The sequence below is a fragment of the Nyctereutes procyonoides genome, unplaced genomic scaffold (assembly GCF_905146905.1).
Source record: "Nyctereutes procyonoides isolate TBG_1078 unplaced genomic scaffold, NYPRO_anot_genome, whole genome shotgun sequence".
Lineage (NCBI taxonomy): Eukaryota > Metazoa > Chordata > Mammalia > Carnivora > Canidae > Nyctereutes > Nyctereutes procyonoides.
In genome coordinates this window covers 27,599,826-27,626,436 of record NW_026575020.1, presented here as the reverse complement: position 1 = coordinate 27,626,436, position 26,611 = coordinate 27,599,826, and the positions used below count along the sequence as shown (strand labels likewise).

The following is a 26,611-nucleotide window of genomic DNA, read 5'->3' as shown; positions in this document are numbered from 1 at the left end:
CAGCATTCGCTGCCCTGCCCTTGGAAATTCTGCTGGCCAGACAGCTTTTCCTAGGGTTCATCATTGTGTCTCGTGCTTCATTGCCTTCCTCTTTAAAGCTCCTGATCCCGTACTAAGTAGGTGTCCTCATCAGAGGCAGCGTCTTTCAGACATTGTTCCTGTTTCATGCTGCCACTCTTTTACAAGCCCCATCCTTCTCTTAGCTCTCAGTACCCTGCCCACCTCTAGGCTTGCTGGTATTCTAGCAGCTCACAGTGGGCTGGGTCATGGAATTAAAAACTTGGCCCTATTTCCTATTAAGCTCTGAGAGAAAATTTTTTTATCAAGTAAAATCTCGTGGTCCTCTAACACTAAGGAGCTGAGGAGGCCTGGGGTCCTACCAGCAGTAATGCAAACCTCGGCCCACTCTCCTTGCCTCTTGTGCTTGAGAAATTCTGGGAGATAAGGCAGAATTAAGTGGATTGCTGCAATGCCACCGGCTTGGACCTTGTTTCCTCCCCTGACCCCCAAATGGCATCTTTCCACCTTTTGAAATTCCTCCATCAATGATGATTTATAGTGTGTTTCTATTTTCCTCTGTTGCTTCCTTAATAATTGTATTTTTCTTCTAGTTTTGCAAGACAGTGGTCAACAGGAAGGCCCAGCAGCTCCACCCTCCCGAGTGACAGGCCATCTTCGGACGCAGCCTTTCTGTGCCCATTCTTCAGGCAACTTTCGATCCCTTACTGTAGCTAACTCTAGATGCCCTGTAATATTGTGAACAAATAGACCGTCTGGTATTATGAAGCCCGTGTGTGCGGGAGCCTGCTCCTCTGAGATGTATGGCGTGTAGGTTGCTGTGTTTACAGCTCCTCCCTCTCCAACCATTTTGTTCTCAACCCATTTCTGTGTGTCCTCCGCCCGCCCAGCACCCCTTCCTTTATTTCCAAGTGACATTTTTAGTCTTTCAAAATAGCTGCCTTTTGTGATGTGGTGATTTAAATGATTTAAGTTCATTTGTTTTCAACCTTGGGATAAACTGAGGTATTTTGCTTCATGGACAGATCTTTGCAATTTTGAGTGCTCACCTGGGGAGAGATGAGTTAGAAATACAGTTTTTTCCTCCAGTTCCACAGAACAGCAGTGTGGCTTCATAACTCTGATCTCTGCTCTCAGTAACCCATTGTTGATGTGCCGTAGGCACCAAGGAGGTGCCTAGTACCCAGGGCCAGCCAGTCTGTTTTAAAAATTTAACAAATTCAGATAACCCCTGCCCCAGGCATTGCATCTCTAGTCACTAGTCTTACGGAGACACCTGTGGTTTCTTGGCCCTCCTGTTGCCCACTCTGTCTGAACCTTGCAGAGTCCACAGTAGGCCTGGGTCAGTTCTCCACCTGGAGAGACCTGTCCAGTGTGGCCCTTAGAGTTGAGTCAGCCCCATATGTACTAATTAGTCTGCCCCTCCTCTCCCCCACCCACCACTGGAGGAGCTCTATATGTCCATGCTCCTCTTCCCTTTTGGGCTGGTGCTGTCACTCAGCAATAATCCTCTTTTCTGTGTGCTTTCTTAGATTCCTGTCCTCTGCCTTTGAGGCCGGTTAGGACACAAGGGTCCTGATCTTTTCATGCTGCACAAAATGAGCATGCAAAAAGCTTTTCCCCAGCAGAACATGTTCCCCCTTGTCTCCAGTTGCTGGAAAGGAATTTGAGGATCAGGAACTCAGCTCATCCCACCCCCATGCTGAGTTCTGTCCTGGACAATCAAAAGTCAGAAGCAAGCAGCTATCATAGTCTAGAACTCTTCCAAAGGAGGCCTGTGAAAAAGTCCAGACTCCAGGGGAGGTAGAAGCTACTCAGTGTTTCACAGTTGTGTACAAGTTGGCAGAATCTAAGTATGCCTTCCCAGCAGAAAAATCAGAGATAACTCCAGTGTCACCTGACATTTCCCAAGCCTTGTGAAGTATGTTAGCCCAGTGTGTTGTGATCCAAGCCCATTCTAGTCTTCGTGCAGTGGCTGGTTAAGAGACCAAATCTGTGTTGAGGGAGCGAGAAGTAGGATGGGACCATTTATCCTTATGTTGTTGTCAGTTTGTTTTGCCTTACTGATTTCTAAGTGCAATAAGGGAGTGTTTCATAGGATGGCACCTGTGGCATCCTAATGAATGCTTCCCTGTGACCCTCTTGGGGCAACAGTGGACAGACTCAGACCCCTCAGTGTGGTCATCTCCCACCTTCATTGAGTCCTCTTTTGGACGAGGAAATGTCCTGTTACACCTTCCTTCCAGTCTCCTCACCTCGCAGGGCCTATAGTAATGGATCTGGGGAAGTTCAGTTGGTTCTTAGGATTCCCAGCTGCTGGTAGCCATCTATTTGGGAAAGTGAAGCATTCCTATTGGAGAAAAGTGTAAATGTTTTCCTACAAGCTCTCTATTAGGTATAATTATATTTGTGCTTAAAGTGTTCCCTTCTTCATTCATCAACTAAGTTCAAAGAGGGATAACCTGGGAGAAATGAACTGTGATGTTCTAACCAGTTATGTGGTTTGAGGGTCAGCAAGTGTTAAGTCTCCTTGCTTCAGCTGTTCTCTGAGATCCACACATACCACTCCAACTCTGGTGGGGGCTTGCTTTTTATCTGGCTTTTCTCTGGCTTCTCCCATCTCCATCTGTTGCCCCAGTTTGAAAGCATCCACATGAGCAGAGCTAGAATCTCCTGAGGTCAGCTGGATCTGGGGCTCCAGCCCACAGGAACATAAGGAGGGGTATCCCTGGTCTCTTCTATCCCCACGGATAGTATTGCTGCTGAGCAACAGTGTTGGCTTCTTTTAAGTATCCCCCTTACCTTCTCACCCACATCCTGACTAGCACTGACTAGCACCCAGAGAGGTTTATGATGAAAGGCTCAACTCCAGGGGTAGTACCTGAGGTCGTGCTATGCCCCTTCAGACCAGCTGCTTCCATCAGATTTCCAGTGTCAGAGTCGCAGTTTGAAGCAGCAGCGCCTCTGTAAGGGGTAAGGAGGGGCGGTGCTGGGGTCTGGCCTCACAGAGAGAGGTCAGGGACAGGGTCAGTATTGTGGGCATGTGTATATCTTCCCAAGTTCTCTTACAGTCCCTGCTGGGACTCCCTGACTTATTTTGGTTGGTTCCTAGTGCTACTTCTTTTACAAAATACACTTTGTAGAACTGATTAGATTACCTTGTTAATTTAATGTGAGTTCGTGCCTTTTTGTCTCAATCTTCCAAAACAGGTATATTGGGGGAAAAAGCAGTCTAATAAAATCCTAGACAGAGCTTTCTGGAGTCCAGCTTATTGGTGATGTCCTTATGTCCGTTTTACAACTTAGATATCCTCAAAGTCTTGCTGCTGTCCTCCATTTTACCAGAATTAGGAAAAAGTAGAACATATCTCCCCAAAATTTTTACAGGTCAGTTTCTATAAATTAAAACATCCCCTTGTCGTTTTACTTATGCAGACATCCATATCTGAAAGGAATTCGGCCATTTTCTATTGGCAGATTTCCTTTTTGCTTTTGTCTCCCCTAGTCTTCACATCTCCCTCTTTTTTGCTATCCTACCAAGCAAAACATTTATTTAAAAGAGTTCTTACCCTGGCTTCCAGGTCTGTGAACCTCATTAAAACTTGTTTGTAAAACTCTGTGTGCATTTTTCGAGGGAGAGTCATGGCTCTCATCAGATCCCCAAAGGATCCCATGCACCGCCCTCCCCACCCCACAAAAAGATTAAGAACCAGTTATTTGAAGAAAATCTTAGTTAACCTGTGGCAAAGTAATCTTCATTTCTACTCATCAAATAGAGGCAGTGATTTATTTCTCATTCTTTGGTGGCTAATTTTCTAAGTGTCCAGGAACTCCCTACGTCTAACGTGTAATAGGTAATTAGTTTGAAAGGCGAAAAGCACTTTAAGGAGAGGGGGAGAAGTAAGGATGGAGGAGCTCAATGACCGACACGAGAGCGATTACCTGTAGATGAGGGTTTACAGGCAGGACAGTGGCTGGGCCGGCACCACCCTCACCCTTCACCCACTGGACCCCGAGGCATTGGGAACCTGGAGGGGCACAGCGCCGAGGTCGGAGACCTCATTCGACACCAGCGGAACAGGCCGGGACCAGGCTGCGCGTGCGGCCGGGACTGCGGCTTCCGCGGGAGCACTGTCCCTCCCGCGGCCTCGCGCGGGGCACCCTGGGAGTCGCGGGGCTGACGGACGAGCCCGCCGCCGCGCCGCCGCGCTCCGGGCGGGGCAGTGTTGCGTCGGGCGCTGCCGACACCGAGACGCGCCTCCTCTACATCCCGGATCCCCTAAGGCTCTTTCCTCTCAGCGTTTCGCGCTGGTTGGAGAGTCCCGCCTCTTCCCCCAGGCCGCACCACCCAGAGCCCTTCGTGCCCTTAAGCCCCGCCCCTTACGGAAGCCGAGGCGGCGGATCAGAATCCGGAAGGAAAACAATCGGGTGCGAGTGAGCTAGCCGGGACCTGCTGCCGGAGGGAGGTGGATCGGGCCGGGAGCAGCTGGGGGGAGACACGAGCCGGCCGGGCCGCGGCGTGGGGACCATGGCGGCCCTGAACCCAGGGAAGCCGACCGAACCAAGAGGCAAGAGGCTCAGGTGAGGAAGGCGGCTGCGGGCAAGCCGACCTGCTCCGAGGGGCATCGCTGTCTCCTTCCCTCTCGGGGCTGCGGATCTGGGGCAGAACCAGACTGGGAGAGAGACCGCGCCTACAGGGCTGGTTCTAGTTCACAGACCCTTCGCAGTTCTCCCAAGCCAGTGTCGAGGGGGTGTTTGGGGCCCAAGCCCCGCGCTCCCTCCAGACTCCGGCCACCGACCGCGTTCCTATTTGGGCGCCCCAAGCAGGTGTTTCGGTCGGCTTCTGACGGAGGGAGCGGTATTGGGCTGTTTGAGGTTAAAGACATAACAAGGCAGTCTCCTCTCAGCTCTAGAATAGAAATTGTATTCTTTTGGTCAGCACATACATCACGGGTCTGCCTGATCCGGTTTTGACCTCCCAAAATCCGAAATCGGGTTTAGATAAGATCCTTTAGTGCAGTGATATAGCCTGGTCCCATGCTTGTTCTTTAACGAAGGACAACGCTAATCACCAACTTAGTGCAGGTCACAATGTAAGGATTTGCTGCTAATCGTCGGATCAGAGAGTGAGGGCAAGAAATCCCGACTTTGACTCTCCATTCACTTAGTCTCTGGGAAAACCGAAGAGCCTAGGACTAAAAGGGCTACTTTCCTTAATCCTGCGTTGGACAGCAGGGGGAGATCGTAAACAAACGAAGTGCAGAATCTCTGGCCAAATGCCTGCGAAGGTGGTTTGTGTATTGTTTTGTTGATGTTCACAGGGAGGGGCAGTTGTTTTAAGGAGAAGTTGTTTTAAGCTGGCCAAGAATTTCAAGTTGTGCTTTTTAAAGCATGGACCTCTAAGAACAGGATCTGGTGGAAAAGAGATGTTCTGGACACGCTGCCCTGTTCTCCTGCCCCTCTCAACCCCCTGTACCCTCACCCATTCTAGGTTTTCCGTTGCTGCAGGTCCTCCTCCTCACTGTGTACCTAGGACTCCCCTAAGGCTTGGTGGCTCCTTGGTCTCTGCAGGTTTTGTAGCCCCTGACTGCTGTGTACTCCGCTGACTCTGGGGCTTTCTTGGGAGTGTTGCTGTAACTATTCAATTAAAGAGATCTGTAAGTGTCCTTCCTCTGAGCCTCTGATGGGATCCATTGTTACTGAGAGCTGCTGATCTAGTTCTTTTGCTTCCCTAAGGCTTATATGAAGCCAAGGTTGAGGATGTTATCCAACTGATGACCTTTCCCAAAAGGGGGTAGACTCTTGAGGGAGATGTTGAGAACCCTGTTATTTAGAATCTTCTCCTTAGGTTCCCTGAAATACTTGGCAGAATTGGCTATGCTCCAGGAACCTGCTAGGAAGAGGAGAGAAGGGGGATATGATGGTCTTTGTTATTTTTGAAGTTCTCCTGTCTTGTAGTGCTGAGGCCTCTTACAAGGTGAAAACTGAACTTCCAGAATCTTTCTGGTGGTCTTAGGAGCCCTGAGGTGTGAATGACTGGTGGAATTACTAAATTCCTGACTACCTGCCCCATCCCCATCCCTATCCCTTCTCTCACCTGACCCCGAAACTTTTACACCCACTTTGGCAACTTTCCTAATGTCAGCAGTACCAGTGCTGCCAAGGTGTGGGCAGTTATGAGCCTGCATGGAGGAGCTAAAACAGGGTGGAAATGTCCTTGTAGTTCAGTGCCCCTATTCCCACCAGGTACACAAACTCGTGTTTCCCATTATAGTTGCAGTGAATTGTGGTGCAGCCATTAGCAGGCCTCTCCCCCTGTTTATTACTTGGTAAGCTCCTCCCCCCTCCACAACTTCCCTTGGCATCCCTTCCACAGCATACAAGTTGTGACATGGAACGTGGCCTCTGCAGCACCTCCTCTAGACCTCAGTGATCTTCTTCAGCTGAACAAAGACAATCTGAATCTGGACATGTATGTCATTGGGTAGGTATCTGCAGTGCCCCTTCACCCATTTCCATTTCTGAAATAGGTAAGCCCAACTAGTCCAAAGTTGTCCCCATGGGGTAGTACTGTAGCCTGTCCTCCCTCACTGTGGAGTCTTAAGGTTGGGAGCTTTCAGCCTGCATCAGGACTAGTCAGTATCTCTTGTCCTAAGTCAGTAATGGCAAGGGGTTGGCAATCAACAGCCAGGGGAGGGAGAGATCACGGCCGTGAGTAGCCAAAGTTTCAAAGTGCTGAGGGCAGTACTAAATGTCTGTGGCAGAGGACCTACTCTCCAGGCCAGGGGAGAGCCTCTGACCTGGGATGGGCAGTTTGCAGGAAATGAACTGTGGGATCATGAGCCTCCTTTCTGACACTGCCTTTGAAGACCCATGGAGCAGTTTCTTCATGGATGTGCTTTCCCCTCTGAGCTTCGTCAAGGTAACTAACAAGTTCATGGGCAGTGGGAAATGTGTTTCAGCTCTTGTCATTAACCCCCAGTTCTCCAATCTTCCACTTGGGCTTTCATGCTGTTTCCATTTATTTAAAGGCTTAAAGCTCAATTGCACGTGGCTGCCAGGGGCTCCTGCCTGCCTTGGGTCTTTCTAGTGCAGTGGAGCTGAGCTGGGACCCCAGGGGTTCATTTAACACTTTGTCATTTTTCAGGTTGGGAGAATCCTGGGGGAAGCACAGCAGGGCTTATTTACACTTGTGCCTATCCACCGCAGCCTCCAATCTACTCACATGCCCAGACTGAAATCCCGGAGTATAATAATAACTGATAACATTTATTGAGTGCTTATTTGGCAGTAAGCATCGTAAATAAGCTCTTTATGTACATTTTTAAGCACTCTTAACTCTCTTGAAATGTGGTTATTTTAAGGATGAAACCAAGACTCAAAGGCCATACAAGCTATCTGGGATTTGACTCTAGATCTTTCAAACTTCATAACCTATGTTCTTTTTTTTTTTTTTTTCTTTACTGTATTAGCATGGAGTTAATTTTCAATTTACTCCGGGGGATGCCTGAGTGGCTCAGTGGTTGGCCATCTGCCTTCTGGCTCAGGGCAATATTCCTGGAGTCCCGGGATCGAGTCCCACGTCGGGCTCCCTGCATGGAGCCTGCTTCTCCCTCTGCCTATGTCTCTGTTTCTGTCTCTATCTCTCATGAATAAATAAATAAAATCTTTTTTAAAAAGTTTTCAATTTTTAATTTTTTAAAAAGATTTTCCATTTATTCATTTGAGAGAGACAGCATGAGCAAGAGCAAGGGGGAGGGGCAGAGAGAGAAGCAGATTCTCCACTGAGCAGGGCATTGACACTAGGTTCGATCCTCGGACCTAGGGACCATGACCTGAGCCTAAGGCAGATGCTTAACCGACTGAGCCACCCAGGCGCCCCATAACCCATGTTCTTAACTACTATACTTTGTTGCTATACTGGGGAGCTCTGAGGCTGACAGGTATCCCATGGCTAGCTTTTGGTATCAGAGGGTATCCTCTGATCACAGGAGACATGTACCTCAAATTCTCAGGGGCCCAGAGGTTAGGAGAGGAGAGAAGGATGGGGAGGAAAATAGTTCTCAGTCTGAAGGACCAGTATTCTTTGGGGGAAGTAGACCATAGGAAGGCTCTAGATTGCTAGATCTTCACCTTTATGTCCTTCACAGCTGAGGCATGAAGCATACTCCCATTCAAAGAACTCTGTGCAATATTTCTTGGAAATAACCAGAATTCCTCTAATCCCTTTCTGGGTGACTATATTTCTTCAGAATTAATTCTCTTACCCCAGTTTGCCTAAGGGTGAGTCCTCTCAAGGGCAGAGCCAGAAGGAGGGAATACAAGCTTTGTCCTGCTGAGGCTGAAAAAGCCAGTCCCCAAACCCCAGATGCAGCTCAGGCCTCTTGCTACAGATGTGGAAGCTAGATCCTCCAAGAGGGCAGAACCACTTCTCTCACCACCCACTTTCTTCCCAAGACCGGAGGCCTCCTTGGACCTCGGCTTACTGTTAAGGGATTGGTAGACTGGAATCAAGCCAAGGAAATTAGCTCAGCTTGTGGTAGGGACACAACCCATTCTACCCATGTGGCCTCCCATGTTTGGGAGGCCTGCCTGAGGGCCTGGCACCCAAAGAAGATGGGTGACCCTCCTTCCCCCAGCCAAGAGTTGAGGTGAAGGGGTGAGCCCCACTTGTAGCCTGTTCCTCTGGCAGAAGTTTTTGCCAGTTAGAGGTTGAGAAGCCTGGGCCTGACCCCCTTTGCTGGCTCCAGGGCCCCTAGCTGCCTCCCCTTAGGCCCTTCCTTAGCTCCTCCTACTTCACTTCCTCTAACAGAACTTCCCCTGCAAGTCTCCTGCCTTTCCCCACAGCCCCACCCTTTCTCCCAGTCTGAGGCTTTCCTGCCTCCCTCCCCTAACCCCAGCCTTACTCCTTCACAAAGTGGACTGGTACCTTTGTGCTGGGTCCTAGTGGCCCAGACTTGCTCTGTGGGTTAGGATTAAGCTTAAAAGCTCTTCCTGGATCTCTAGCAGTTCCTTAGGAGTCAGTTCTGTTGTCATATATGCCTGTGAACAAAAGACACCAAGATGGGGCTGAAGGGTGGGGTTGGAGACACATTAGTAGCAACCTCTACCCAATCCTAGGTTCTCACGCCTCCCTCACTCAGTCTTGGGCTTGGGGTTCCCCCTGCTTTGACTCCTCCACTGTGCCAGAGCTCCTGGCCTGTGGGATCAAGTTTCATAATTCCTGGAAGGCCCCAGTACATGCTCCCCACCCGGGGATTTCCTCCTTGGCCTCTGCACCTCATTCTCCGGAAACAGCTACTCGGGTGGTAGGTGTAGACAGCCTGAAGCTCAGAGAGAGGGTCACTGGCTATGGCCCTTTCCCATTCCACCTCACAGATGGCAGGGATTGTAGGGATCCTGGACCTCTAACATTGTTATCTGAGTAGTCCTCCTGGTTCCTTAGTCTCCTTCAGCCTCAGCTTTCTGTCTGCAGAACAGGGATGATGGTTCCTAACAAGGTTGGCAATATGAAGGATTTCTGTACTATTCTCCCCAATCTGCAAACACATGTCCACTGTGCTTGCTCTCATTGCCTCTTTTTTTTTTTTAAGATTGTATTTATTTATTCATGAGAGACAGAGAGAGAGAGAGGACGGGGGCAGAGATAGGGCAGAGGGAGAAACAGGCTCTATGCAGGGAGCCCGACGTGGGACTCGATCCCGAGACCCCAGGATCACGCCCTGGGCTGAAGGCGGCGCTAAACCCCCAAGCCACCCAGGCTGCCCATCTTTTTTTTTTTTTTAATAATAATTTTTTTTTTATTGGTGTTCAATTTGCCAACATACAGAATAACACCCAGTGCTCATCCCGTCAAGTGCCCCCCTCAGTGCCCGTCACCCATTCACCCCCGCCCCCCGCCCTCCTCCCCTTCCACCACCCCTAGTTCCTTTCTGAGAGTTAGGAGTCTTCATGTTCTGTCTCCTTTTCTGATATTTCCTACCCATTTCTTCTCCCTTCCCTTCTATTCCCTTTCACTATTATTCCAGGCTGCCCATCTCATTGCCTCTTTATTGCCTTTGTGGAAATCCAACTACCCACAGTGTATAATTATTTTGGGGAGCATTTTCTCAATTTTTTCCCATTGAGTTATGATAAATGCAGAAATTAGATGTATTTTTGATGGATTGTTATGTGTATATGCTTTGATGTTACTACCAGCCAAGTCAAGGTACTGAATATTTCTAGCACCCTAGAAGGCTCTTTCATGTTCTTTCCCTGAATTTACTTTTTTTTTTTTTTTTTTTTTTTTAAGTAGGCTCCATGCCCAACGTGGGGCTTGAACTCACGGGGCTGAGATGAAGAGTCATGTGCTCTACCAACTGAGCCAGCCAGGCGCCACTCCCTGCATTTATTTTATTTTTTTTTTAATCTTTAAACCAGGGGCTCCTGGCTGACTCAATTGGAAGAGCATTCAACTCTTGATCTTGGGGTCATGAGTTCAAGCCCTACATTGGGTGCAGAGATTACTAAAAAAATATATTTTAAAACCTTAAACCAGGAAATAATAGCTGCCAGTTAATCTTTCCAGCATCTATGAGATAGATGAGATAGAGTCTTGCTTTATCAATGAGAAAATCGACTGAGACTTGGCCCAAGATCACATACTAAGAGCCCACATGGGATTTTTTTTTTAAGATTTTATTTATTTATTCATGAGAGACACAGAGAGAGAGAAAGAGAGGCAGAGACACAGGCAGAGGGAGAAGCAAGCTCCATGCAAGGAGCCTGTTGTGGGACTCAAACCCAGGAATCTGGGATCATGCCCTGAGCCAAAGGCAGGCCTCAACCACTGAGCCACTCAGGTGCCCCACCACGTGGGATTTGAACCCAGATCTGGATAACTTAAAAGCCAGTGCCCTTAGCCACTATCTTACCGTAGGCCTTTCCTCTTAGAGGCCCTGGCCCACAGGGGTGGCAGCTGGAGTGCCCAGAGGACACATAGAACATGGAGAGAGGGGGATCCCTGGGTGGCTCAGCGGTTTAGTGCCTGCCTTTGGCCCAGGGCGTGATCCTGGAGCCCCGGGATCGAGTCCCACATCGGGCTCCCGGCATGAAGCCTGCTTCTCCTTCCGCCTGTGTCTCTGCCCCCTCTCTCTCTTTCTATGTCTATCATGAATAAATAAATAAAATATTTTTTAAAAAAAGAACATGGAGAGAGGAGTCCCTAGGCTGCATGGTACTGGGACTGAAGAGTCAGTGCTCTCCTGATGGCAGGGTGCCCTGGCAGCCTTGTCTTCTCTGCCTTCCACCCAAGCCTAGGAACAGAAACTGGAATTTGCTTAGCTCTCAGAATATATCATTTGGCAGTTCAGGAGAGTAAAACTCTGAGCCTGAAGCTGAGATACCATTGACCTCAGGGCTGGACGAGGACTTGCTCAGCCTGTGCAGGGAAATGAATGACCATTGTCCCCTCTATGCTGTAGGTGTCCAGTGTCCGCATGCAGGGGCTCCTCTTACTGTTCTTTGCCAAGCATCATCATTTGCCCTTTGTCCAGATCCTCTCTACTAAATCCACCCCCACTGGCCTCTTCGGGTACTGGGTAAGGACTGAGTTTTCTGAGTCATGAGCTGGGAGGCCTTCTGCCACTGGGCTGGGGAGGACTGGATGCTTTTGGGGCAAACAAATGGAAAAGGGGGGTGAAATGAATCTTAGCACTCTTCCAGACCAGTGCCCCGCATACCTGCTCTCCTGCCTCTGGGAGCTTAGCACCCCAGAGGCCTCAGGCTGGGTGAGCTGGGCTCTTAGATGGAGAGGTCACTCCAGGGAGCTGAGTATCTAGCCCTAGAGATCCTATGGCAGGCTGAGACCATCTCAGCTTAGGCTTGGGATGGGAAAGGGGAGGTATGTCTCAGAGCAACTTCCTGCCCTTCTGCCCACTTGTCCTACCAGGGGAACAAAGGAGGTGTCAACATCTGCATGAAGCTTTATGGCTACTATATCAGCATCATCAACTGCCACCTGCCCCCCCATATGGCCAACAATGACCAGAGGCTGGAGCACTTTGACCGGATCTTGGAGATGCAGAATTTTGAAGAACAGGATATCCCTAACATCCTGGACCATGAGTGAGCATGCACTTGTGAAGTGTTGCCCCTGCCCTCGTCCCTACACCAGCCCAGGCTAGCATTCTCCTCAGGCAGCCTGTGTTCCACTCCAGGCCTTTCTCAGCCTGTTCTCTGATGCCTCATCTGCTTTCCTGTCCAGCTTTACCTGCCTGGGGTCTAGGACCCCTTCCCTTTTCCTGACCCCTATGACCTGCCTAGGAACTTGTACACTTCTCAACAAACTAGATTGAGAACCCCGTGGTTCCTGAGGTCACCCCCAGGGAGCTGGTTTTCAGCCTTGCCTTGTGGCCTATTGAGGGAGGGAGAGGGAGGGCAAGAGCCTACTCTGTATTTGTTACTTGCCCCTGGGGGCTGATCTTTTTGGCTTAAATGGCAGGAAAGCAGCCTTGAGAATAGTTCAGTAGGGCCCATGCCATGTCATCACTGTCACTGGCTCCTCTCCCAGCTTCCATTGTCTCACCTGCCCCTTGAGCTCTGCGCTGGAGGAGTAAGCAGGCCTGAGGCCTGCTGCTCCTCCCTTTTCTGCCCTCATTACAACCCTCAGCTGCTTTTTCTCTCTGCAGCCTCATTCTCTGGTTTGGAGACATGAACTTTCGGATTGAGGACTTTGGGCTGCATTTTGTTCGGGAATCCATAAAAAATCGGTGCTACAGTGACCTGTGGGAGAAGGATCAGGTATCAAGTGAGGGAAGGGTCCAGAGGGGTGATCTGGGCCCATTGTGGAAATTCAACATCAAATGTGGGGGGCCACTTCTCAGGTTCCTGAGCACCTGCTCTCCGTTTCCAAGCCTTTGAAGTCCTCATTCTCAGGCAGGGAGGAGTTTAACAGGGCTTTGCACCCTAGGGGCCTGGTCTTCACCTGGGGGAGCTGGTGGGTGTGCATTAAGATAGGGAACGCAAGCAAGAGCTTCAGCTTGCTGTGGTCCTGTACCCAGCAGTAACTCGCTTGTATCCCTGTCGTCTTTTCTATCCCCAGGCTTGCTTGCCTCCTGGAAGATGAGATACCATCCCTTTGCAAGGGGACCCTGGCTACTCCAGCCTCCCCTCTGATAACGTTTGCTAATGGCTCCCAGACAGAATTCAAAGCCTGGTTCCTATAGTCCAAGGACTGGGAAATAGTAGGCAGTTGCCTCCCCTGGGACTATGGGATAATGTTTGCAAAAGGATTCGGCTGCTTTCCAGGGGATGGTGGTGGAATGGAAAGGGCTGCTGAGGCTGTCACTGAAGCAGTGAGGAAGTGAAGTGGTATGGCTTGACTCTTGGCCTACCATGATGGCATGTGCTGAGCCCTTGAATGGAGTGTGTACTGGGCCATTGGGTCAGGACTACTAGGAGATGAGACTGTGCCTTTCTCTCCAGCTCAGCATCGCCAAGAGACACGATCCACTGCTCCGGCAATTCCAGGAGGGCCCCCTGCTCTTCCCACCCACCTACAAGTTTGATAAGAACTCCAACAATTATGACACCAGGTGAGGGGGCTCCACCTTTAGAGGATCAGCCTGTCACAGATTTGGAATTAGCCTATGAGGAGAAAATGAGGGGCCAAGAGGCCTGGGAAGTCAAATTGTGTGGCAGAAGGAGCTGCCTCAGAATAGAAGTGTTAGGGAAGCAGGAATAGATCCAGCCATCACCTCAGGAGTGGCACCTCCCACCCACCTAATGAGGTGGTGACTGTGGGAGTTGTCCTAGATTGTCGTCAGAGAGCAGGAAGGTGGTGGCAAGGTGGGGGTGGTGGTGAAGCAGCTGATTCCTCACTTGGTGGGGACTGCATTTCATCATTTTGGGAACCCTTGCCTCCACTCCCCTTGGCTTTCTGGTCCTTTCCGGACAGGGACAGAAATTTTGGCTCAACCAGCTACTGCTATCAGGTACCCCTGCCCCAGCTGTGAGTGGATCAGGTACTACTTAGGAAAATGAAGCAGTAGTTGTCAATGGAGGAGTTTACAGGGAACAAAATAGAGACAGTACATCTAGTAATTAGAGATACAACTCTGACCCTCATCAGCTACATGTCCTCATCAGCTACATGTCCTTAAGCCTCAGTTTTATCATCTATAAGATGGGGATAATAGAAGCACCCACCTTCATGAGGTTGAGGAGTGAATGAGACCTTATGTGTGCTTAGCACAGTGCCTGGCACCTGGTAAGCACTGTGACAATTGCTGTTGCTAGATTCATGTCTTCAGGTGGTAGTTTTACTAAAAACCTTTCTAAAAAGCCGAGAAGGGTCCAGGTAACCACCGAAACTTTAAGCTTAGGCAGAGGGTCAAGAGCGGCTCCTGCATGAAGTTCCTTTTCCAATTTGGCAAGGATTCTCTTCTCTTCGAAGAAAAAGAAGAACCCTTTCTTTTTTTTTTTTTTTTTTTAAATTTATGATAGTCACAGAGAGAGAGAGAGAGAGAGAGAGAGAGAGAGGCAGAGAGGCAGGCTCCATGCACCGGGAGCCTGACGTGGGATTCGATCCCAGGTCTCCAGGATCGCGCCCTGGGCCAAAGGCAGGCGCTAAACCGCTGCGCCACCCAGGGATCCCAAGAAGAACCCTTTCCATGTTACAGGGTTTTTGTTTCACCTGGAGCAGCTCCTTCATTTATTCCTCTTAGCAGAGCTGGGGGTTTTTTTGTTTTGTTTTTTTTTTTAAGAGAGCACAAGCAGGAGTAAGGGGTGGGGGAGGGCAGAGGGAGAGGGATAAGTAGATTCACCACTGTGCAGGGAGCCCACATGGGGCTCAATCCCAGGCCCCCAGGATCACGACCCAAGCAGTGGGCAGACACCCAACCAACTGAGCCACCCAGGTGCCCTATCCTCTTAGCAGAACTGTCTTATGAGGGAGGCAGGAGGTGCCTCCAGGGCAGTGCCTCTAGAATTGAGGGAGTGAATAAGTATCTCCCCAGCCAGGCCAGGGTGAGAGGTAGAACTGCTGGCCCTGTGCTAGAAGTGGTATGGCAGAGCCAGTGTCCCCTCCAAGGAAGGAAGAGGGGGTGAGGCATTTCAGGACTGTAGAGCAAGACTTGGTGGGGTCATGGCCTGGGCAATGCACTCAAGAAGAGGCTATGAACACTGAAAACAGTCTAGCCTAGGCAACAGAGGCAGGCCAGAAAGGAGGTAAGAGGGCAGGTTCTAGCTGGCCAGCTGGCGTGAGGCCACAGCTTCAAGGAGACTGCCAATCTCCTAGCCATCCATTGAAAATGAGAGCTATCATGGAAATTGTGAGACCTTAGTAGGATGGGCCTGGGCCTTGGTGGCTGGGACTTTCTACCAATGGACTTTATTTTTTTTTTTTTAAGATTGTATTTATTTATTCATGAGAGACAGAGAGAGAGGCAGAGACACAGGCAGAGGGAGAAGCAGGCTCCATGCAGGGAGCCCGGGGACTCCATCCTGGGTCCGCAGGATCAGGCCCTGGACTGAAGGTGGCGCTAAACCGCTGAGCCACCCGGGCTGCCCTCTACCAGTGGACTTTATTTTTATTTTATTTTTTTAAATTTTTAATTTATTTATGATAGTCACACACACACACAGAGAGAGGCAGAGACATAGGCAGAGGGAGAAGCAGGCGCCATGCACCGGGAGCCTGACGTGGAATTCGATCCCCGGTCTCCAGGATCGCGCCCTGGGCCAAAGGCAGGCGCTAAACCGCTGCGCCACCCAGGGATCCCTACCAGTGGACTTTAAATCCTCACTTGATAGCACGAAGAAAGCTGCTGGCAGGCCATGTGGCCAGGGGTCCCTTTGCCCCTACCCCCAGGTATGGTAGGGAAACTACCAGGAGACTGGAAGTCCTTGCAGACAGCTGAGTGTAGGCTAGGCTGTATTCACCAGGTACTGAGTTTGGGTACAGAGGCTCAGAGATGTTAAAAGACTTCAAAGGACTTCCCCAGGAGGCTTAGCTAGTAGTGGTGGAGCTGGAGCTAAGACCTGACTCTGAACTCTGCCCCACAGTGATTCCATCTAGCCCATAGTACCTCCAAATTCACAGCGAGTCTTGCCAGCAGCAGCAAAAAGGAAGGCAGGATTGGAATAGCAGAGGCTTGCTAAATAGGAGTCAGATACTTATTTCCATATAATAGATACAGTCCACATCATGATTGACATTACTGAGCACTTACCATGTGCCTGTGTGACCAGACTGTTATTCATCCTTGAAAACCTAGTTCAGATATCGTCGCTATTAGAAAGACTTCCCTAACCCTTCTCCATCTCACTGAGAGTTCTCTCCTGGCTGTATGCTGCCTGAAAGCCTTGCACACACCATGCTTTCAGTATTGCTTTTAAGTCACTGTGCTTTTCCTGCTGTACTACAAATACCTGAAGAGACTGCATCTGATTTATGACCATCTCTGGTATATAGCATAGTGCCTGGCTTATGTCTCTTGGGAGCCTGAGAGGACAAAAGGAAAATATAAAGTATTTAAGGGACAGCCAGTCTATGGGATGCCTGGATGGCTCAGCGGTTGAGCGTCTGCCTTCGGCTCAGGGCGTGATCCTGGGATCTGGGATCAAGTCCCACATCGGACTCCCTGTGGGGAGCCTGCTTCTCCCTCCACCTATGTCTCTGCCTCTGTATGTGTGTGTCTCTCATGAATAAATAAATAAATATTTTTTAAAAGGGGGGAGGGTAGGGATCCCTGGGTGGCACAGCGGTTTGGCGCCTGCCTTTGGCCCAGGGCGCGATCCTGGAGACCCGGGATCGAATCCCACATCAGGCTCCTGGTACATGGAGCCTGCTTCTCCCTCTGCCTGTGTCTCTGCCTCTCTCTCTCTCTATGTGACTATCATAATTAAATAAATAAATAAATAAATAAATAAATAAATAAATAAATAAATAGGGGGGAGGGTAGAGCCAGTCTATTAGAGGGCTCCATCCACAGCAAGAGATCCAAATAAGCACTGTCAAGTCCAGGAGTTGACCATTAGAAGGTTCTAAAACTCTGAAAGTACTGAAGGAGGTTGAATGAATAGTAAGGAAGTAGGCGCCTGAAGCCAGGAGTCAATCAGAGCTACTGTCAAGGAAACAGCATAGTTTGGCAGAAAGAAGGGCAGCATTCTGGTCAGTCAACAGCACTGATGAAAGGTACCTTGAGAAGAGCCTGACCAACTGTACAAAGTGACTGTGAGTGAGTTGTGTGCAGGGCATGGTACACACATGGCTTTGCCCAGCCATGGCAATATCCATGAGCCGAAATGTCAGCTCCATATAGATGAAAGGGCCCAAGTGGGAAATCCTGTTAAAGTCAAGGATTGCTATAAGGTTTTGTTAAGTCATCACGAGCTTGGTCAGCCTCTTCCACTAGGCAACGAGCAGAGGGTATTAGGATCAATCTAGTCAAGATTCATGTCCAGAGTTCAGGGAGATACTTAGAAGCCATCTATACGGAGCTGAAGGGAAAAGTTTCATTTCAGACCCAGAAATGGAACACATCATTACTTTGGGATCAGCAAATTGCCTCAATTTTCTAGGCTCTAGAGAAATTTGCAGAGCTAGTTGGTTTTAGTTTTTCTAAAGTAAGGACATACTAATCTCCAGAAACAATTCTTGTACTCAATCACAACCATTCAGCCAAAAAGCCTAAGTGAGGTCCAGTTCTGGTAAGACTATGAGACAGTTCTGGCTGCTGGGAATTGGCCAGTAGAGTGCAGTGGAAGGAGCACAGACTTCATAGACCTGGGCAAGCATCTAACTTCTGCCTGGACAGAGTGACCTCTGAACTTCAGTGTCTTGTAAATAGAGAGAACGTGACCTATAATATACTACCAGTGAGTGCTGAGAGGATTAGGACTAGGCCATTAGACACCTATCACAGGAAGACCCTATGTTTTGCAATTATTATTAGAAATGAAGAACTGGGCACAGGAGAGCCCTTTGGTGGAGGCGGGGTTTAGTCGGTTAAGCATCCAGCTCTTGGTTTCAGCTCTAGTTGTGATCTCAGGGTCGTGGAATCAAGACCTCCATCAGGCTCTATGCTCAGCGAACAATCTGCTTGAGTTTCTCTCTCTTTCTGCCCCTCCCCACTTGTGTGCACACGTGCATGCTCTCTCTCTCTCCAATAAATAAATAAATCTTAGAAAGAAAGAAATGGAGAATTGGGGAATATATGTAATATTTAATTTGTACACATTTATTCACTTATTTACTTATAAGTAGGCTCCATGCCCAAAATGAGCCTTGAACTCACAACCCTGAGATTGGGAGTCCCATGCTCTACTGAATGAGCAAGCCAGGTGCCCCAATTTGTACACATTTAACTTTGTTTCAGACAAAGGTCCTTGAGGACCTTGTCAGTCCCATTTTTCAGATGCCCAGTTGCCCAGCACATAATAAGGGCTCAGTAAATCTTCATTGAAAGACTGAAGCAGGATACCTGGATGGGTCAGTGGTTGAGTGCCTGCCTTTGCCTCAGGGTGATCTGAGGGGTGATCTCGGGGTCCTGGGATCAAGTCCCACATCGAGCCTGCTTCTCCCTCTGCCTATGTCTCTGCCTCTCTCTCTCTGTGTCTCTCATAAATAAATAAATAAAATGTTTTTTAAAAAAGAAAGACTGGGGATCCCTGAGTGGCGCAGCGGTTTGGCGCCTGCCTTTGGCCCAGGGCGCGATCCTGGAGACCCGGGATCGAATCCCATATCGGGCTCCCGGTGCATGGAGCCTGCTTCTCCCTCTGCCTGTGTCTCTGCCTCTCTCTCTCTCTCTGTGACTATCATAAATAAATAAATTAAAAAAAAAAAAGAAAACAAAAAAAAATAATAAAAAATAAAAAAGAAAGACTGAAGCATACAGGTGCCCAGTGATAAGCCTGGGCAGGCCCTGGAAAAGGAGGAAGGAAAGACAGGCAGTGGTCAGGACTTACGGAGGATCCTGAAGTGACAACAAGTCACCATAATAGGGAAGTTGGGGTGGGGCAATGCTTTGAAAGGGAGAGTGGTACTTTGTGTGGTTCATTCCCAAGTTTAAGCATTGCCAGATACGTGGGTTTGGAGATTCTGTGTCTGTCGTCTCTGGGGTGGAAATAGCACTCTGCAGAATAGCTCTGAGCATTCCTCAGAAGAGTGGAAGGTTCAGACAACCCGAGGAGCCTGAGCCAGTTAGTGATTCTTGACCACTCCCTTGACACACCCTAATTTGTTTAAGCCTCTTAATGGCTCTTTGAAGGAAGTACTGTTATCACCCCATCTTAGAGCTGAAGGAGCTGAAGCTGGCAGTAGTGAAGCCACTTGCCCATGAGCATGTAGCTTTTTCTCTTTCTCCTTTAAACTAGATTACCAGTTAATTATAAAATGATATAATTCAGGAACAGGAATATGGAAAAGATGCCTAGGGCAAGGTGTGACGAGAGGGCAAGGAGCTTCCATGCCCTCTGAGCCCACCACTCTAAGTCACGTGTTCACCAACCAGAACCACATAGCTCTTAATTAACAGGGCAGAACCTTCGCCCAAATCCTGGTGTCTGACTCTGGAGTCAGACTTTACCAGCGAGACATCATTCTGCCTCTGTTGCTAGAAGACTGTATTACTGTTGAATGGACAACAGTATGTTGGAAATGTTTATTTAAAACAGTAAGTGAATAAAACAGAAGGCGAAAAATAGCATTGCAAACTGGTTATCAGCATCTGAAACTGTATACATTAGGACTGGATGGGCGTTTTTTTTTTTTTGTTTTTTTTTTAAAGATTTTATTTATTTATTCATGATAGTCACAGAGAGAGAGGCAGAGACACAGGCAGAGGGAGAAGCAGGCTCCATGCAGGGAGCCCGACGCGGGACTTGATCCTGGGTCTCCAGGATCGTGCCCCAGGCCAAAGGCAGGCACTAAACCGCTGCGCCACCCAGGGATCCCTGTTTTTTGTTTTTTTAAGTTATTGAAGAGGGGATCCCTGGGTGGCTTAGCAGTTCAGCCCCTGCCTTTGGCCCAGGGGGTGATCCTGGGGTCCCGGAATCGAGTCCCACGTCGGACTCCCAGCATGGAGCCTGCTTCTCCCTCCTCCTCTCTCTCTCTCTCTCTCTCTCTCTCTCTCTCTCTATCATGAATAAATAAATAAAATCTTAAAAAAATATAAAGTTATTGAAGAGTTTTATTTTTTTAAAGATTTTATTTATTTATTCATAGACACACACAGAGAGAGAGAGACAGAGACACAGGCAGAGGGAGAAGCAGGCTCCATGCAGGGAGCCTGATGTGGGACTCCATCCCAGGTCTCCAGGATCACACCCCAGGCTGCAGGCAGCGCCAAACCGCTGCGCCACCGGGGCTGCCCTGGATGGGCGTTTTTTGAGGAGAGAGATTTGAGTTTGGGGTTTTAGTTTAGGTTTGTTTTTTTTTTTTTAAGATTTATTTATTCATGAAGGACACAGAGGGAGAAGCAGGCTCCCCACAGGGAGCCCTATGCAGGACTAGATCCTAGATCCAAGGATCACACCCTGAACTGAAGGGAGACGCTCAACCTCTGGACCACCCAGGAGTCGCTAGTTTAGGTTCTACAAGCAGTTGTGCCTACTATGTGCTAGGCTCTGTACTAAAGCTGAGGCTGTGCAGGAGACTTTGAGAGCCCGTGCTTGCCTTCCGAGCTCACACTAGCCAACTTGCAGACTGGGAAACAGGAAACGACAGCACTGGATAACATAATAGGGGAAGCACTGGTACAAAATGCTTTGGAAGCAGAAAGCAAAGCTCAAAGACGGCTTTCTGACAAAGACAGCATTGGAATTGGGCCTCTCTCTGTGAAGAAGGGTGTTCCAGGCAGCAAAAACTGCAAGAGTAAAGGTCCAGAGGCGGGAGAGTCATTGGTGTGGACGGGTCTGGGACGGTACGGGGAGATAGAGAAGGGGAAGGGTGTCAGAAAAAAGCCATCCTTAGGGACTTGAAAACTCCTGAAAGGTTTTAAAGTGGGGAACCAAAAATAAATAAATAAAGTGGGGAACCATCTGACTAAGATTTACTACTCTGGGGTCATTTAAAATCAAGGGGGAGGAACCCAGAACAGCAACTGCTTCCACTGCCAATCCAGGTTGTGGGATCTTCCCTTGGAGGGCACAACCTGCTTGCCCAGCCAGTCTTAAAAAACACCTCAATAGCTCACTGGGCATAGCTGTGTTAGGAGTCAGAGACTTGCCTGTCTTGGGTAAAAGTTACGTAGGGGAGGAAAGCACTCCGGTCTCCAGGGGCTATACGGCCTCTTGAGTGAAGCTGGTTAAGCAAAGAACAGGCCAGAGATCTCTCAGTTGACTATTAAGAACGAAGCGCAGAGAGCTTATTTTGTACCAGGCACTGTGCTAAATATTTCATGTGCCCTATCTCATTTAATCATGTCAGCAACCGTGTGAGGTAACTATTATTACCTTCATCTTATGGATGAGAAAGCAGAGGCCTAAGAGGGGTTAGCTTGGTGGTTAAGAACTTGTGTTCTGTGGTCATGCTGCCTGGCCTTGAATCCTGACTCCGCCACTCAGTAGCCATGTAACTTTGTGAAGGTTCTTTCCTCACTAAGTTTCAGTTTCTCCACCTGTGAGAGGGGGACAGGTGGTACTGATGGCAGGCACATGGTGAACCTCCTGAAGTGCTTCCCTTTCTTTTCCTGAGATCTCACCGTTAGTGAAATTGAAGCCAAATTCCAGCTTACCTCTGACTCCAAAGTCCTAGCCTCAGCTTCTTTGGTCTACTGCTGTTTTTGTTCTAGAAGTAAGAAAAGCTTTTTTTTTTTTAATTTTTATTTATTTATGATAGTCACAGAGAGAGAGAGAGAGAGAGAGGCAGAGACATAGGCAGAGGGAGAAGCAGGCTCCATGCACCGGGAGCCTGACTTGGGATTCGATCCCGGGTCTCCAGGATCACGCCCTTGGCCAAAGGCAGGCGCCAAACCGCTGCGCCACCCAGGGATCCCGTAAGAAAAGCTTTGAAATGGAATGTTTCTGGATCACAATTTGACTCATAAAAATGTAGACCTAACTAAAGGCCCTGACTGATTCTGACAAAGGCCAGTATGCTTCTGATTCCTACCTACTACCATGCCACACTCCCACTGTGGCCCAGGGGTCTTGTGGCCACCAATAGACCCTGATGTTCGGGGTTCCAGCAGGCTTGTTTGAGGTACATCTTGCTCTCCTGCCAACCCATCTTGCTCTCCTGCCAACCCTTTTCTCCACATTCTTTTTCCTCCTCCACCCCCAGTGAGAAAAAACGCAAACCTGCATGGACCGACCGCATCCTATGGAGGTTGAAGCGGCAGCCCCAGGCCAATCCCCACAACCAGAGGCTGCCAATCCCCCACTTCTGCCTGTCTCTGAGGAGCTATGTCAGCCACATGATGTACTGCATCAGTGACCATAAGCCTGTCACCAGCACCTTTGACTTGGAGGTGAATTTCCAGGCTGCCTGGCCCTTAACAGAGCACCCACTGGGCCACGTCCCAGACCCCCCAGCCCTGAATTCTAATGTCAGCAGATCTCCCAGGGGAGACTTGTAGGAGGACACCATTGCCACTCCTCCCAGGTCAGATATCCCAGCTCTTAGAAGCTGTTGAGGGCTCTGTCAAAAACCATGTTCGGACCCTTTGTGAATAGGTTTCCATTTCCTCTTGGTACTGTCCCTTGGGGCTAATGAGTTCCATTATGCTTATTACCTACCATGTAAAGTAGGACTTCCTTCTATTTGTCCTAAATCTACCTGGATCAGGTTGCAAAGGGAGCTCCCTCCATCCTTGCATCTTGCCATCAAATGACCAAAGCAATATTGACCTTCTTTGAGACCTGCTGGCTGCCCTCAGCCTTCACTTTTTCAAATACTGGTTTGTCTGTCCGTCTGCATGCCTATAGCTATTCTCCCCTGAGCTACCCTCCCTTCTTTGAGTCAGGAACCATAGGGGCCTTAGAGCAGCTACCTGGCTTCTTTTATCTTAAACCTGTCAGCAATGCCCCCATTCTTTCCTACCTTCCTTCACCCCTTAGCACTTGGCTCTCTGTTTTGTTACCCACTGGGCCCCCAGCCCCATCCTCCCTGGCAGGGCCAACCACCCCTGACAAGCCTTTGGCCCTTTCTCCTTCCAGCTGGCCAGCCAAGGTCTGATACTTTCTCGGGGCAGCCTGGTGGAGTTCTCTGCCCAATCCCTTGTGTGCCCCCTTTCCACCCGCTGACCCTGATGTGTTGGAAGGGCATGGCAAGAACGTTAGTCTCAGGGAAAGGAATGATACTGTGGGATTTCAACCCCTTTCCCACCCCTGTGTGTAGCTGAAGCCGTTGGTGTCTGTCCCACCGATCACCCTGATGCCCGAGGGGCTGTGGACCATGGAGAACGACATGTTGATCAGCTACTCCTTGACCCCAGACTTTCTCAGCAGCCCCTGGGACTGGATTGGACTATACAAGGTGATGTGGCGAGCAAGACATGGTGTCCATCAGCCGTACCCCTTTGGTTTATCCATCCTGAGGGCTCATGGGAGCTGGGTACAGAGACTGAAGAGCTGATGCTCATCCCCCACACAAGTCCTTGCCCACCTAGGGGCTGGCAGTGAAGGGGAGGATGCATACTGTACAATGGCCAGCCTGAGGCATCCTTTCCTTGTTGTTCCGTGTCCTCCCAGACCACTGACTGCCCAATCCCCTCTCCCACAGGTGGGGCTGCGCCACATTAATGACTACGTGTCCTATGTCTGGGTCAGGGACAACCAGGTCTCCTTCAGCGATGGGCTGATCCAGGTACCTGCCCCCTTTCCTGAGATAGGTAACCCCTGTCTCCAGCATGTGGGCTTGCCTGAGCACTGTTCTGTCTCTTGGAAGGAACAGAGGGTGGGATAATTTGTTGCTGAGAGCTGAATGGGGCCCAGGCCAGGGAGCTGACCTCATTCTTATCCATCCTCTCCTCCAGGTATACTTCAATACCAGGGATATCCCTGAGACTGAGGACCAGTTTCTCCTCTGTTACTATAGCAACAATCTACATTCTGTGGTGGGGATAAGCAAACCCTTCAAGGTATGCTGGTGAGGGAAGGGGATTTGAACACCTCATCAGTTCTCCAGGGCCACAGTCCTAGGGACCCACTTATACCATGGAGCTGCATCCATTGGAAAAGGGGAATGAGAGAGACACAGAGGAAAATCTGCTCTTCCCCTCTTCTACTCACCATCTGTTTTATCCCTGCAGATCCAGCCTAGCTCCTTCTTGGCGGAGGACCCGCTGAGTGAAGCCCAACCACATATCTGAGCCCAGATGAGAGTGGATCCAGGGCAGAGGCCAAAGCTAGGAGCCAGCTCTGCCTACCACTGCCAGGAGCACTGGGGGCCTGACCCAGCTCCCAGAGGCAGCAGGTACCCTCCACCTCCCAGGGGGAGCTCTAGCTACACGCCTTTGCTCTCTCTAGTCCAGATCTCTAGAATTGGCCACTCAGGCTTTTCTTGCTGAGATGTGAATGAAACCAGCTAGTTTGTCAACAGTGAAGACCTGGGACAGTCCACTGGATGTAGGAAGGACCCCTCCAGTCTATAGCTCGTTTCTTGATTTTCCCCACACACACTCCCAGTCCCGCCCAAGCAGACCTGCCAGGCACATGCCCTATCTGGCACAGGCCTGCATTCTTGTCACGCCATCCCGAGCCTCAGGCTGCCTGGAAGGGGGAGATGCTCACATTTGCACAGGCTCCATTGACTGGTTGGCACAAGCAACCCTGGGTTCCAGGAGTCTTGCCATCTCATTGCCTGTCCCCCTGAGGGATGGGCGGAGGGTTTGGGATCCCTGCTTTTAGCAAAAGCAATTAGACTAAGTGGGCAGGATGGAAAGGCCCTTCCACCCAGGCTCTTTTGTAGGGGTTGTGGGCAGGATGATGAGTGTCCTGCCAGCACCCCTGCCCCCGTGGAGTCTGATCCAGGAAATTCCAGGGCCTGAGCAAAGGATTGGACCCAAGTTCATTTCTGCTGGTGGGTCAGGCCCCATGCCCTAACCTGCCCTCTTGTGAAGTGTTGGCAGCTGTGGCCACAGACTTTTCCAGGGTTTTTCTTGCCCAATCGAGCTCATCTGCTCCTACCCTTGCCTCCAGTCACTGGCCAGAAACCTGCCTCTCTTTGGACTGCCCTAACACCTAGAAGTGGAGGCAGGCAGAGAAGAGAGCCAGAATCTAGATATTTTGGGGAATCTACCCTTGAGGGTCTTCAGAGAGCATTCTCTACGTGCTGTGTGGGCACTCAGTCCCACCCTCACCACTTGCCTCCAGCCACTGGTGATTCAACAGCCCTCCTCCCAGGAGAAGACACCTCAGGGAACCTGCTCTATGACTGTCACGCCTATCCTCTATCACCTGAGACTGAGGGACATTCCAGTCACTCTGTGATCCATACTCCACCCTGGGAGCTGTGTGTACCATGAAGAACTGTTCCCCTGGCTTCTAATGGCCCATGGCTGTGTTCTGTGTCTGTTGTATTGGGGGATAATTAGAAACATGGCTTTTATGCTTGTGTGTGGTTCCATGATGGGGGGTGATGGTGGTGGTGGTAGTGTGTGACTCCATGGCACATGGTGATGGACCCTTGCTAGACTCTAAGGTGAGGGCCTTGTAGATCTAGACTAGACTTTCTAGTGTCTGAGAGTGGCACATGTTGCCTGGATGGGAATGGGATGAGGTCCCAGGATGGCAGCCCTCTGGGTCGCTGGCACAGTTGGGGCAAGCCAGCTATGCCACCTGTTAAGCATTTAGGTTAGCTTGCTGTGAAGTAGAATGGGTTTCTGGGAACTGACAACTCTCAGAAAAGGTGCTCTGCATTCACTGGTTCATGCCTCCTCACCCACATTCCTGCACCTTAGTATTGAGCCTTGGTCCCAGGTCGAGCTAGCCAAAAACGTCACCATCTTTTTTCTGTGTGCTACCTTTTCTCCAAGCCTCCCACCCCAAGGTCTCCATGTAATTGCCACCCCTGCCCCAACACACTCACACCTGAGGATCCCTGATCACCCGCACTCACCCACTTCTCACCTGCACAAGCATCATGGGCACTGCCACACCGCACCTGTCATTTGGCAGACAGGGAAGCCAAAGCTCAGAAGAGAGGCATGATCCAAAGTTACACAGGCAGCTGTGATCTCATGCGGGGCCAGAAACCCAGGAACGAGGTCAAGACCTGGATCGGAATCTGAATTACACCTCTACCCACACAGGAGTATTGGTTGTCTGTAAAATGCAAATAATTGGGAACCCTGGGTGGTCAGCGGTTGAGCACCTGCCTTTGGCCCAGGGCGTGATCCTGGAGACCTGGGATCGAGTCCCACATCAGGCTCCCTGCATGGAGTCTGCTTCTTCCTCTGCCTGTGTCTCTACCTCTCTCTCTGCGTCTCTCCTGAATAAATGGATATAATCTTAAAAAAACAAACAACAACAACAACAAAAAAAAAAAACGAATAATGTATGCATTGACAGGGTCACTGGGAGAGAAGAGGTGGAAAAACAGCTGAAGCAACAGCATAACTGTCTCCTTATTCTGATTCATGTAGCCCTGGGGCTGGATCGCAGGTGT

General features: G+C 49.7%; 2 protein-coding genes across 5 annotated transcripts in view; both read left to right on the top strand.

Moving 5' to 3' along the window:
* PITPNA (phosphatidylinositol transfer protein alpha) overlaps positions 1-3,271 on the top strand; it is a 42,389-nt gene extending 39,118 nt beyond the window's left edge. The window contains exon 12 of the mRNA XM_055316402.1: positions 612-3,271. The gene's annotated coding sequence lies outside the window, so the exon portion shown is untranslated. The remainder of the gene's footprint in view (positions 1-611) is intronic.
* Positions 3,272-4,321: 1,050 nt separating this feature from the next.
* On the top strand, positions 4,322-25,552 carry INPP5K (inositol polyphosphate-5-phosphatase K). 4 transcript variants are annotated; one of them, XM_055316381.1, is made up of 13 exons: positions 4,476-4,599; positions 5,527-5,675; positions 6,395-6,502; positions 6,832-6,940; positions 11,484-11,600; positions 11,951-12,126; positions 12,690-12,801; positions 13,486-13,595; positions 22,286-22,472; positions 23,342-23,479; positions 23,726-23,809; positions 23,979-24,083; positions 24,255-25,552. In XM_055316381.1, exons 3-13 carry the CDS (start codon positions 6,489-6,491, stop codon positions 24,312-24,314), a joined length of 1,212 nt encoding a protein of 403 aa, XP_055172356.1. In that variant the 5' UTR covers positions 4,476-4,599; positions 5,527-5,675; positions 6,395-6,488; the 3' UTR covers positions 24,315-25,552. The 4 variants fall into 4 exon arrangements, with proteins under 4 accessions (XP_055172349.1, XP_055172342.1, XP_055172356.1 ...); XM_055316367.1 differs by lacking the exon at positions 5,527-5,675 and having other exon boundaries at positions 4,323-4,599; XM_055316374.1 differs by lacking the exons at positions 5,527-5,675; positions 11,484-11,600 and having other exon boundaries at positions 4,322-4,599.
* Positions 25,553-26,611: the final 1,059 nt, after the last annotated feature.

Coding starts and splice junctions, on each gene's coding strand:
- INPP5K (XM_055316367.1), top strand. CDS start 4,547: ATGGCGGCCCTGAACCCAGGGAAGCCGACCGAACCAAGAGGCAAGAGG. Junction 12,802..13,485: donor ACCTGTGGGAGAAGGATCAG/GTATCAAGTGAG, acceptor CTTTCTCTCCAG/CTCAGCATCGCCAAGAGACA. Junction 22,473..23,341: donor CCAGCACCTTTGACTTGGAG/GTGAATTTCCAG, acceptor CCCTGTGTGTAG/CTGAAGCCGTTGGTGTCTGT.